This window comes from Mya arenaria, chromosome 3 (assembly GCF_026914265.1).
Source record: "Mya arenaria isolate MELC-2E11 chromosome 3, ASM2691426v1".
In the NCBI taxonomy this organism is placed as follows: domain Eukaryota; kingdom Metazoa; phylum Mollusca; class Bivalvia; order Myida; family Myidae; genus Mya; species Mya arenaria.
The window spans coordinates 44,080,148-44,094,231 of NC_069124.1; the positions used below are offsets into that span (position 1 = coordinate 44,080,148).

At 33.3% G+C, this 14,084-nt stretch overlaps 1 protein-coding gene across 4 annotated transcripts in view; it reads right to left on the reverse strand.

Moving 5' to 3' along the window:
- Window positions 1-805: 805 nt before the first annotated feature.
- The window catches only part of LOC128227534 (glycine receptor subunit alpha-2-like), a 38,958-nt gene continuing 25,679 nt past the window's right edge, over window positions 806-14,084 (reverse strand). For all 4 annotated transcript variants that reach the window (XM_052938177.1, XM_052938176.1, XM_052938178.1 and 1 more), the window contains exons 2-9: window positions 9,201-9,271; window positions 8,052-8,128; window positions 7,061-7,287; window positions 6,622-6,704; window positions 4,218-4,349; window positions 2,245-2,474; window positions 1,795-2,028; window positions 806-1,297 (exon numbers count right to left, since the gene is read on the reverse strand). In XM_052938177.1, the coding sequence (XP_052794137.1) occupies window positions 1,109-1,297; window positions 1,795-2,028; window positions 2,245-2,474; window positions 4,218-4,349; window positions 6,622-6,704; window positions 7,061-7,287; window positions 8,052-8,128; window positions 9,201-9,271 (1,243 nt within the window). In that variant the 3' untranslated portion in view covers window positions 806-1,108. The remainder of the gene's footprint in view (window positions 1,298-1,794; window positions 2,029-2,244; window positions 2,475-4,217; window positions 4,350-6,621; window positions 6,705-7,060; window positions 7,288-8,051; window positions 8,129-9,200; window positions 9,272-14,084) is intronic.

Below are 14,084 nucleotides of genomic sequence, written 5' to 3' on the forward strand. Positions count from 1 at the left end.
ATGGATTTCGCTCTAAATTATTCACATGTTCAAAATACTATTGTTAACCAACAGCCTGTTACAATATGAAAATGTGACTCTTCTTTAAAGATGAGTGCAGCTTCAAACGGCGTTTCTTGGCGAGTTCGGAACATATGCCAGCCTTTGGGACGAAACAATTGATGTTGCCTGCCCTCTCTAGACAACTAAACCAGTCGATACAACTAAACCAATCGATACAACTAAACCAGTCGATACAACTAAACCAGTCGATACAACTAAACCAGTCGATACAACTAAACCAGTCGATACAACTAAACCAGTCGATACAACTAAACCAGTCGATACAACTAAACCAGTCGATACAACTAAACCAGTCGATACAACTAAACCAATCGATACAACTAAACCAGTCGATACAATACAATCTCTTTCTTTACTAGCTTCATTGTTCATGATTGTGCTCAGACAAACAACTTCACGCATACCTTGATCTAGACCAACGGATAAAATATGTTCTATGCAACTTGTTTGACATTATGTAGGTTGAAAAAGCAATTTCGAATGAATGAGTGAAAGAGAAATGTTTTTAATTTTGCAGCTGTGTTGTGACTAACAACATGTGGAGTTATTAGTGTGATGATATTTAAATACAACACCCATACTAAACAATATGTATTTTATCATTTTGTGGAAGTTCGTGCTATATTACAAACATTGAATGAGTTTAGAAACCCTCCTAACTAAGTCTAGTTATTTTGTTTGTGGTCGCCGAGCCGGACGAGTATTTTTCTATTTTTCTATTGGTCTCTCATAACATAAGACAGTTTTTCGAAACATTTATTATTAACTTAATTATCTATAATGGTGAAAAGCTTGAGTAAAAACCGTTAGTAAATAAATAAATACACGATTCTAAACTAAAGTGATATGTTGTAAATTTACATGTTCGTACAGTTAAACCGGGATACAATTTCATTTATGTTCCAATCACATTATTTTAAGAGCGAAACATACACAATTAATAACAATTTAATCTCATTAACACAGTACGAAACACCAATTTTCACTTGCACACAACTCAAAATGATCAAGTATCACCTGCTTCCATTCACAATTTGACTCAAAACTAGAGTCCTTCCATGAAGGCAGGAGACCAAAGGAACACGTATGTCCAGTAGCAGATGTTGAAAATGATGAACAAAAGCGGGAATAAAACACGGGAAATTTTGTCCACCGCGCGTGCCCTTTCGATCCCCGCCAGCGACTTCAAACATATCAGGTACGACTTGGTGCATTCTGATCCTTTGTTGGATAGCTGAAAAAGTTATTTCAAAGTAAAAATCATCTGCTTAAAGGACAAAATACACCGGCTTTAACATACATATAAATGAAATCCGAATATCATCAACAGTTTATATGTTCAAATTGCCAGCTTAAGAAGGATGTTTTCAACAGTTACAAAAAAACCCGCACATTCACAGCCAAATAGTTCCTATACTCTTTTCTTGGTTATTAGATAACGTAAGTAGATTCATTTATCGGGCCATTGCGTCGTATTTTTAAAAATGACTTACCTCTTTTTAACTCTGAAATTTAGGTCGGTTATATTTAATGTATGATATTTTGAATAAACTTACCCAATCTGTCGCTGTGGCTCCCTTGGAATAAATTCGATAATAAGAAATGCTAGAACTATATTTCTACATGGAACATTTATTGATGCCGGAAAGACGTTTTATATCAGTGAACATCTTCGAGTATTAAATAAGAAATAAGTTACAAGGCAGCAACATTAAGAAAACAATCGCTTACATGTTCCTTTGTGTCACATGTAGATTCAGAAGAAGTTTGAGACTCGTTTTCCTTCTCGTTTTCATTAATATCACCATTCATGTTGTTGTGAACGGCTTGGACCAGCTCGTGTACAGGCTTTGAGTACGACATCTGACGTCGGGTAGAGACGCGGCTTTGAACGTTAACGTACGCGAACTCCACAAGACCTAGGAACACGAAAGCTAAGCACGCAGCCATCCATACATCGATAGCCTAAAGAAAAGAAAAAAACTGCAAAATAAGACATTTAGCTTTGACCATTATGGTACGGAAACATTTGGGCGTTATTCGGGCACTTGTCGGTAACTGATACTATTCGAAACTTATTGAATTTGATAGACAGCATATTTGGATGACACAAAACTAGCACTAAGTTAAATGAGTATAAGTATGATTCGATGAAAAAAAGAATAATATATATCATCTGACCTTGACATAGGAGACGGCAGGCAGATTTTCACGCGCCCCAGAACTCTGCGTTGTCATGGTGAGTACAGTAAGAAGAGCCAATGAGACGCGACCGGGAACGGAAGTGCAGTCGAGCCAAAAGTTGACCCAGGAGAGGATCACAATCAGGATACTAGGTACGAAGATCTGGATGAGATAGAAGGAGTAGTCCCGCTCCAAGATGAACTTAACACCGATACATGGGTACTTTACTGCAGGAAGATTGGGCTGTGTTAATGTTGTACGGATTTCAAGGGTTTAATACAAAATGTATGATAGATTTAGACAATCCACATGAGATCTGACCACTCACTCAACCGAAAACCAAACTAGACTTTTCAAGAAGACCTATTATTTATAAATTATATAACATGAAATTCAGAACCATTAAGAGAAGTTTGATTTTTTTTCAAAACGCAAACTGAAATACAGCTAGATGATATAAGCAACTCGCGAATGCGTAATGGAATAGCCGATATATTACATATTGAATAGATCAAATTTTACTTCACAATTGATACACAAATTTATACACAAACATGTAGTCAGATAACCATGGCTGTATTTAAAAGGAAACAGTTCAAACTCGTTCGTCAAATGTCGCCAGGTCTGGGAAAACACTTATAATATGTCACAACCTAACCTAAGAATGCAAACAATTATTTGACCATAAAAAAGCCTACTTATAAACAATTATACAATTTAAAATATCATAAAAAACAGAAAACACTTGAAATACTACAAAAGAAACACACACTAAAGCAAATGTAACATTTGAATCACTAAATGAAATATCCATGCTTACAAAAACTATTTTCTTTACAACCAAACATGCAATTTGCCAAGTGCCAAAGCCCCGTAGATACGTGTTTGTTTTGAACAAAAGCTATAAGTATCTTCCATGGCCGAGAGTGTAAGATAGGTTCATTCCGACCCGAGCGTTTGGTGTTTTGCGGAAACGAGGTTTACAGAGTCTCCGCAAAACACCCTGCGCTAGGGTCGGAATGAACCAATCTTACACGAGCGGCTATGGTAGATGCTTTTTCTCCCACCTCAGTTAAACAAAATTAAGTAAAAATGTATTTTTTGCTGGAACACTTCTGTGTTTAGTGAAAATAATTGCGTATGGATATGCGATAATTCCTGGTTGTCATGGATATGCGCGCAGTTATTCAGATTATGTTAATAGTCAAATCGGTCTTAAGGAGTTCTAAGGAGAGTGAAGCATTATTACTTGAAAGGTGCTTGAAAACTGTTTTATGGTGACATTTGAAGCGAGAAATAATTAGTTAGCGTTCTAAATATTGCCACAAGACAAGATTTCCATGATGCTACAGACGCCATTATTCAACAAGGGAGGTAATTACAATGTGGTGACCATTAAAAAGGAGTTCCATACGGGCATTTTATCTTCGCCCGTGGGCAAGATAAGATTTTCTAGCATGGTTAAATTACTGGATCTACTTATCTGAGGTGGGAGAAAATTCGGTCTCCCAACCCTTGTTACTTAATTGTTACTACTAAATAAGGCGTTATTGTTTCAGGTCTCTAAAAACAATAAAAGTATGTTTCTTGATTATTTTCTGTTTCTTTTCCTTGAAAGAATATGCTAAAACATCAGCATCCCGGATATTGTTATGCAAAAAACACTTCATCTTTAACTTTTAAAAGAAAAAAAATATTTCTAGGGGCAATAAAAATGTCTATAGTCGGGGGCAAGAAAAATACAGATGGTCAGTTAACCTGAAACAAACCTTATTATTTATTAAGCTAAAGACTTAATAAGAAAATGAACAGTGGTTCCCAGTCAGTTATAAATGCTACATTATAAACGTTAAATCTGCTTATATTTATAACAGAAAATGCTAAAAAAGCGGGTTTTATACTTGGGTCGCACAGAAGGTCTCACAGACGGGCAGCATACAAAATGGAATTATACCAACTTTTCAACGTACTTCCAAAGTACTCGCGATCACAGTTATAAGTTGAAATTGACGTCAAATTGAACTGGGGAAGCTTGATGTTTTTCGACATGGTCATCGGAGGATCGTCCCATATGAATTTGAGTTTGGTAGTGTCGAATCCATCTGTAACATTTAAATAACAGATACCTGCAATTTTAATATGTTATCTTGGACTCGATCTTACGTACCGTAAAGGTTTTAATATCTTCAAACATATTGTTGTATAAATTTGTATTTAATATGAACTATGCACAATTCGAAATGAAACATTCTGTCTAATATCCCTACATATTTAAATTCAGATCTCCCTATTTACTAAGATCTTTCATTAAAACTAGGCCCAGATACTATATACAAATAGTTCTTATCAAGAGACACCAGACACGCCTTAGTGATTCAATTTAGTTTGTTGGGCAATTAATTTTTCCGACTAAAACACACAGATTCTGCTCTTAAGATCAAGAATAACTAAGGCTCATAAAATGAAACACCAAATTTGTCGCTTTGGAAGAAGAGGAGTGAAAACTTATACAACAGTCACTAATGTCGTGATTGTTTTCAAAACTTCCTTAACAGGCTTGGGATGATAATTATCAATGTGACAAATAAATACAGCTGAGAACATGCAATGGAAATTGATTAAATTGTACTTAATGAAGAAGAAATTTTATTCAAGGAAATATAACACACAATATACATTTGAAATAGGCCAACATGACCCGTGATCAAATTCATCGAATACAATAGCTTACGTATACAAATTCAAAATTCAAATTCAAATAGAGGACAAGTAAACAAGTATAATTGTATCAAATAAATAGCAGCTGTACCTGAGAGTTTGATATACATATCATAAATACATAAATGACCTTAACAAAATACAATAATACAACATGCATATGATATGTATTAAATTTGAAGTTTAATTATTTTACAAAAGATACTACTTGTGCGTTATATTCTTAGAAGTACAAACGTGTCTAACTTAAATGAATATGTCCCATTCCCACCCCCACTAAAAGAGCGAAAACGAAATATTAGGAGGGTTTACAGGGTAAAGCTATGTCGATCTTAGTATTGTTTTGCTTACCAAATAAATGCATTGTGATTTCAAAGAAAATGTTATACAGCTGAAAGCACACATAGTTTCTACTCATTAGAAATCTATACGTGAACATACGTTTTCCTTATTTCAAATGCATTAAATATATATACAGCTAAATTTTTTAAGATGTTTGCATTTTCAGACTTTAGCAACGAAACTGCCTTAAACATGCTCGGTCCTATAATATTTCTTAATGTATTTGCATCGTATGACGTTGTACAAAAGACATTCAAATAACAGGTGGTACTCATCTTCTAACTTATTGCATGCTCTACATAAGCGATCATTTCTAGGAATATTTGTCCATCTTCCAGTCTCAACCGAGAGCCGGTGTGATGATAATCGTAATTTAGTTAATGCTATTTTATATTTATTAATGTTTACATTCTTCAAATATGACTGAAACTCAAAATTTGCAAACACTTTATAGAACGACGCTCTAGTTGAGTTTTCTAGTCTGCTGTACCAATTTTGGATAAAGATATCCTTTACTCGACGCTGAAAAATACTGATAAATGTTTTTGTGTTCCCCACCCCTTGGGCAATCCAGACTTCATGTCACAGCAATCTACTATCTTGAACCAGTATTTTAAAATGTACGTCAATCGCATAGAAAACAAATCTATTCTTCCTAATTCACCATGTACGAAATCATTTTGTGTCGAAGTTTTAACCCCTAATAAGTTCTTACAAAACATTGTATGAATTCTTTCTATATTGTTGGCACTGGAAAATCCCCAGACCTCACAACCATAAAATAAGATGGGCTTAACTAATTTATCAAATAGATCTAACACATGTTCAGTTGATATGTTGGCAAAACTCTGAAGATACCTTTTTAGTTTAAAAATAGCCTTATTTGCCTGACCTGATAGTGTTTTATAACATTCCATAAAAGAGCCCCCAGATGTGAAAACAATACCTAAATAACAATATCTTGATACAACATCTATTTCTGAGTCACCATAATGGAATTTCAAATTTTGAGGTAGTCTACCGCCTTTCCTAAATACAACAACTTTAGTCTTATCCTTATTTACAGATAGCTTCCATCTGTTACAGTAGTCATGTAAAATTTAAACAAATTACGTTGCATTTCCTCACTTGTTTTGGCAAATATTACAATATCATCTGCATACATCAATAGAAATAACTTGATTGTATCAATATCTATTCCTTTGGCTCCATTAAAAAATAATTCATCTTCTAAGTCATTTAGGTACATAGAAAAAGGGTTTATCTATAAGGTCATTTAGTTTCTAAACAACTTCATATTCATTAGAGACTTACAACTTTCAAGTTCAAATTCGCACTCCTGTGTGTCGAAGGGGTACTTCCGTAGATCCATTGCGCAGAAAAATGCACCAGTTACCCTAAATAGAATAACAACCATATTAATGCTATTAATCAACCGCTTGATATAAATAATCAGAAAAAGACATTGTTATGTTAAGGTTATGGAAATCAACACATGTTGTTAACTCGCTTATTGATTCCACTACTAAAATAAACTATATTAAATATTCAGACAATTATTCAGTTTGAGTAGCTAGTGGTTTGGTAGCAAGATAAGTTAAAGATAAAAGCAAATATGTTTACATTTTAAGACAATACAAAATAGCTGACAACTTAGGACATGTCTAGATTTTTGTATATGTCAGGACGCTTAATCGAGGGCTTACACAGAATAATGCTAATCAAAGCTATGTATGAAAGTCTGAATCACAACCTTGCACTATACTGTATGATGCCATTGGGATAGATATGGACCATTTGGTTGCGAACGGTAACCTCGTGGAAGTCTGAGTATTTCTCTGTGGCAATGAACATATCCGGTTGCCATATGGCGCCAAACATGGAAGGGTCCAGCTCGATTCTGGTAAGATTGAGCGTATCGTTGTAAACCAGTCTGCTGTCCTTCCAGCGTTCTCGAAGAAACAGGCTCATGGAGTATTCCTCAATGAGAAAATATCTATTAGGTTAGTTAATTAAATCATGTTTTAGCCCAACGGTGAATTCAACTCAAAGCTGTTATAAATCCCTTTTCAATCCATTTCCTAGGTTTGAAACCAGTATAGGTCATGAGGTGTCCTGTTTCAGAGGCCATGAGAAGGTATTCCTGACAGGGATCGAAACCAAAACCTCTTCGTTGAAGGTGGACCTTTACCACTAACTACTCTAATCATCAACATTTCTGTTATTGGTTTATAATATCTACAAATGAGACGTGAACAATCCGATTCTATCAATAGTGATGTGTCTAAAGATTAGCGTGTTTGATAGGTTAGATTCTATATATAGTGATGTGTCTAAAGATTCGCATGTTTGATAGGTTACCTGCCTTATCATTAAAACAATTCCTAAGAATAACTCTGATAAGTTATTGAGAAATCGACAGATGCAGCCAACGTTAATGGAATTAATTGTCATTTCTAAAGATGAATCAAAACCATACGATATCGAACTGAAGTTCTCGAATAATTAATTTTCAATTATATGAAAATAATTTTCTGATGTGCGATGTGATACAGTCGGGGACAAATCTTTACAGACACGAGACAGAATACAACGGAATTAAACATACCAGTTGATTTATAGGCTTTTTATGCTTTTTTGCAGAAACTGTTTACATTACATTCATTTTACTTTTGTATAATTCTTATCCTCATAGAAGTCTGATTGCTATTGGTGATAGAACTATTTAAAACAAAGATGCTGACCATGTCTATTTCGCTGACGGCAAACATGTTTACTATAAACATGTTCACTGTGACTTCGACCTGGCGCTCCCATGACGCTGAAAAACAAAAATAAACATTTAAAGTCGAAGCAAAAGAGTAATGTTTGCAAGTTTACCAAAAAAGCTCGTTCCATTTTTGCTAAAATTGTTGATGTCATTAATGCCCCGAGTTTTATATAAAACGGAAACAATCAACTATATACTCTTTCCAGCTTTTACCAACTCCCAAATATAATTATCATGATGTCAACTATTTGTTGTGATTTTAGGATTTCTGAATAAAGCATGAACAATTATCAATTTCATGATCCTTTAAACGAAATGATCATTTCTACACGTGAAAAAGTGTGATTACCACTTGCTTGTTTTGCATACAAGTTTATCACCACAAGTGCTGTGTTATAAATGCCAATGTCGTCACCGCCTGCGACTGATATGACTAATGAACATGTTCATGGAATATAATTACATAGTTCGGTCCAGTTTACACACTTTAAATACCCCCGATGATGCTGGAACTAGTTCATTTGAACGATTAAAATCTGATCCTAAAACTGTGAATCTAGTGTCAAAAAAATCGGCAACAATGAATTGACAATCTCCATTTTCACATTAAACACATTCCCTATGGAATTGCTCTTAAAGAGATGAGCTGAATAACTATCTAAATTAAAATAAGCTTTTAAAATAAACTTTTTAAAACTTATTGCATTAAAGATGAACTCTAACTCCCACATACGATTGGCCACAATTAATTATTTTGTTTTAATATTACGAAAAGGATGAATAAATGTCGAAAACAACGGTTCTTATGAAGGATACCGAGTTTAATTTGAAATAAATGTGCATAAAACACTGTACTTCTACTTTATGAGACCATAGTAGACCACAGTAAATCTTTTTGCATTCACCAATCATTTAATATTTTTGCATTTTTAGCTATTCATTTCACGGTTACAATCTTGTTATCAGTAGTTAATATTTTTCATAAATGCATTATTCAGTAAGTAGTTATAGGTTTATCACTAAAACATTATGTTTGATATACATGTGTATGTATTCATTTTGAATAAAAGTGTCACTTTAAGCTAGTTTGAAAATTGTTCTGTTATTTGATAGATATACATACGCTTGTCGTATCGTGGAGGTAACTTCTTGTCATAGTTGGCTTTGTCGAATAGTTTGTCTAAAATGGCGGACCTGTATGAAAAAAAGAAAATATGTTATTAATTCAACATATTAACAACTTGTCTGAAACCCTTACAATATATTTCTGCTCGTCACCGTTTAAAAAAAGAAGATATATCTGAAATAATATAAGAAGGTAGTCCTTCTCGGATCCCTTTGCTTTTTTTTTGAACGAGAACGTCATTGAAAAGCCACCATCGAGAATCTTTTACTAAAACAAGGGCAATAAATTTCTTCATTGTACATGCTTTATTCCAACAACGGACAGGAACCGTCGTAATGAATATGCCTGAAAGAAACGCAAATACAGGTAAGTCTAATCTTTGAATAATTTACTCAAACGAGGCCAAGGAAATACCTCTTCGTAAGTAATTTAATTAACCTAGCCTCTTTAAGAGTATTCTTTGTGATGAACTCACCCAAGGCTAATTAAATCCTTGTTTGTAAGTAATTTACTTAAAAGAGGACTATGCAAAATATTCCTACAGAATGTGGCATTCAAATACCTGAAAAGATTTCAGCGGGCATTTTGACTATAAATAAAAAAAAATCAAATTATTTAACAAGGGCCAATAACTATTTATGATTGTTAAACACTCTTCACGATGATTTGTTTCATATGATTTATTTCATATGTTTTGCATTTTGGCTATGAATGTTATATCATTTAATGCCGAATAAATGTTATGTCACGTATGTTAAAAATGGTCAAACATCTGTCGAAACGTACAGCTACTTGTGTGTGTTTTTCGCAAGCTTTTGTTTAGGTTTTACGATTTGGGATTATCAATTAACATTCTTACACAGTGGTAGGTGCCTATATTGTCAGGGCACTGACTGGGCAGGGATTTCGATGGTAACCTGTAGGTAGGGATTGACCCAATCATAGGAGCAACCATGCCTTTGCACGCTACGTTTCTGATAATATCAGCAACATGTAGTAGTATATAAAATTACATGATAAATGAAACACCTCCTCTAAGCAATACTTTCCAAAGATTTTTTCTAGCAAGCTAAAATAATTATAACATTTTTACCAACTACACATCACTCTACCATGCTCTAATTCCCATTTTCATTATGCTAATTACGATATTGCTGTTTAAAATGTATACGATTATGTTTAAGTTATACTCTTGAAAGAACTTACAATTTTCAGTGGAATGATTTTCTTTTTGTAATTGATTGCATGAATATAATATGAAACGGCTTTTGTAAATAGTTGTTCAAATAGTGTACCTATTTAAAACTGGGTGCTTTTATTTCCAAGTCACCAGGACATTGATTTGATATGTTACGTATATTAGTATATTAGTATTCATGTCGCAAAATTGCTCAATAAGCCTTTGTTTCTTGTTATCATAGACCCGACTTTAAATAAAGTTTAAGATTATTATTGTGTCTAGCCTTCTTCGTTTTTTTTTCAAACCAGGCTAATTACAATCCTTTTTGTGCTGAAAAGAGGACCATAAAAAAGTATTCTTGGCAAGAGATTTATTACCTTAACGAGGTTATTTAAATCTCTGTTATGGAAATAGCTCGATGACAATGTGAAACCTGAGAAATATTAATTGCTGTTTTAATTAAGTGAGGAAATCCTCATTGTTAATATATAGAGCTAAATTTTGGCTAGAATATCTAAAAACAGAATGGTATATACATGTTTATTTTATATAGCTGGATTTTGAAGACAGCTGATCTCGGGTTCATTTTCTGTGCACAAACCAGAACTGTGTCCTTTTTTGAGAGAACGCTACCCTAAAGGGGAACGAACACACAATTTATTGGGTGATGGGCGAACACATACCATTTCTACCTTTTAAAACTGAAAACAATAATTTAGAAAATACAACTGAAACTTTAAGAATAACACAAGTAGCAATTATAACATGAGAAGCTTACAAAGATATGATTTTGATTTTGATCTAACATTGCACATTTCTGCGTTGTGCAACCAAAACAACACAACCACGAAATATGTGCATTTATGTTAAACTGTCTTTAGGTAAATGTCGGCTTTGAAAAAGAATAGAAGTAAAACATTACTTTTACTTTTGTCATCCAAGTAATCAAATTAATTCAGATTGTTATTTTCCATTAGTTGCTGTATAACTAATTATTAATATTATTGTCTGTATGTGCCTAGGGAGGGTTTGTAGTCTTATAATCAGCTGTATCGCATTGTTCGACGGCAATTGTAATCAAAGTAGGCCGGTTGACACGAATGTAACTGGGGAAATTCTGAATGCGAATTTGGTCTCATTTTAATGATGACATATTACATTAATTAATGTCATCGTAAACATGAGATACAATTCGCATAAGCAAGGTTCAAATATAATTCCATCATCGCAAGAGAAAGTTTTTACATGCAATTGTTTTTGCAGAGTTTCCTTTTCCACGGAATTGTATGTTATATGTATTATCATTTCGTTGAAGAAGTTGTCATTTTGAGCACTCAAAATATCAACTTCGTGTGTCCCGAGATGAAATATAATATAAATCGTAAATGCAAACTATGTAATACTGGTATGGTAGAATCTGAATACCACTTTTTACTATGCTGTCCTTTTCATTACGACATACGTTAACATTATAATATTTCAAGATCATGGAATACGCTGAATATTTGTGTAAAGCTTATGTTATCAAATATTGATATCAATTTACGATGTTTGGCTATATTCATATACACTGCTATTTTTAGGCGTTCTGTCTCCATTGATACAGTTGGTTCTAAGTTTAATACCTTCAAGTATTTTGTTGTATCTGGACATATCAAATTGTAATTGGTACTATTAAAACCTTTGTATTTTGTGTACATCTCATATAGTATGTTTAATGTTACTGTTCATGGCCAAAGGCTTTTGTATTGCCGATATTGCCAATCAAACTTGAATATAATCATTAAACCATTCATTTTTTTTTTATTCTTCAAAATCCCTTAAACCCCCCCCATTTAATTCTTTATAATCTCAAACGTTCGAAAAACATGTAATATAACGTCATTTTGGAAACGGCCATTTAAATTCACCATAGCCGAATGAGCGCTGACGTCATTTTTTGATGGCGAAACAGGTTAAAAAATTTAACAGTGAAATCAGAATGTTTTATAATGTTTAAACACGTGAGTGCTAATTTTCTATAAACCTATAAGAGGCCCATTTATATGATTTCCAATGATTTATTTATGAAATTTGAAATTGTTTTTCGCTGGTTCAAACAGATATATAACAATAGAGATTGTTTGTATTATATCTATGTATTAGCTCCAGCTTTCCTCTGCACTGCATTTTTTAAATTCACTTAAAAGACGGTGTGAAAGAATTTGCTAAGAATGAAATAATTTGCAAAGTTGCCTTTCCGAATCCTCCCAAACTGGAGTAACGCCGTCAAAAATGACTCTTTCTTTTATTACGTTCAACACAATACATATGAATAGAGGAAGACATTACATATTATAGTATCATATAATCATAATATAAAAAACAACAACTAATAAACCAGGTTTTGGGGGTCAGATGCTATAGTATACTAAATTTGAATATTAAAAGACAAAATGATGACCACAGGTACAACTCACTTCACACATACATGCACAGGTACAACTCACTTCACACATACATGACCGCTCGACCATGACGACCAGACGCCAGTCAACAATCAATTGATCACCATGTCCGTGAAGTTGGCAGTCTGGCTGTCTGGCATTGATCACAACTATAAATGTATTTTTATGCTTTACTATGTTTCTCTGTTTGTGCCTTTTTCAGCTTTTCATCAATTGTGGAATAATATTCTTAGTTACCTTTCAGCGCAAAGGGTATGTCAAACAAAATAGTAGTGAAATTAAAAACTAGCAACAATGGAACTTTTTATGGTTTTTGATGGAAACATATGACTGTTATACTTGTGCTAGCATATTTAGATACCAGGCGATAAAACAGCGGACAATAGGTCAGAAAAATCATAGTGAGAACAATGCTTGTAAAAGGACAGCTAAATCACAATGCCAGCAATGGTCACTGATAAATGAGAACAGCTAAATATTCCAAAAAAAAAACGGTGAAGTACATTAAACCATTTTTATTAATTATGTAAACTTGGTTTCTATGTGTTCACGTCTATCAATTTAAGAACAGTATAATTATTAATTGCCCTTTGAAACTTCTGTATGCCTGTATTTATACCTCGTTTGCACATCAAAAGGAAGTCATTAAAGATGGAATCTATATTTAAGCTGTAAAACGTAAACTATTGAATATGTATGATATGTTACTGTTTTTGAAGTTTTTTCAGACCTTGACCGCTCATGCGTCATGGCTATTTAAAGCTTACAGCAATAAGTGTTATTTGAAACTATTTTTATATTTCATTAGTGTATATTTAGAGGTCCTTATTCAAGTTCCTGCTATGATGAACTGTTTTACATCCTGTATAGGCGATATGGGTTTTGATGTTTTATTCTTTTCAGATATCAAACATTGTTTTAACTTTAATGATAAATTCCATACGCCCTTAAACTATATCTTTGTCTCATTTAATGTTTTTTTAAAGAAAAAACCATCACATATAAAGCTTTATTTATAAAGACCATTTCGAACTCATTTATATGTTTATGTCCTAAATGCCAAAAAAAAAAAACGCTTTTAGGTCAGCAAACTTTGCTTTAGATAACGCAAACATATAATCATATATCACTGACAATTTGAAATTTACCGAAAGTAATTTATAGAGAACCAATGAGAGTATTTTCTTTAAAGAAAAACACGTAACAGGGAGAGTAAGTTATAATGATTAACATCTTTATTCTATATATTCACTA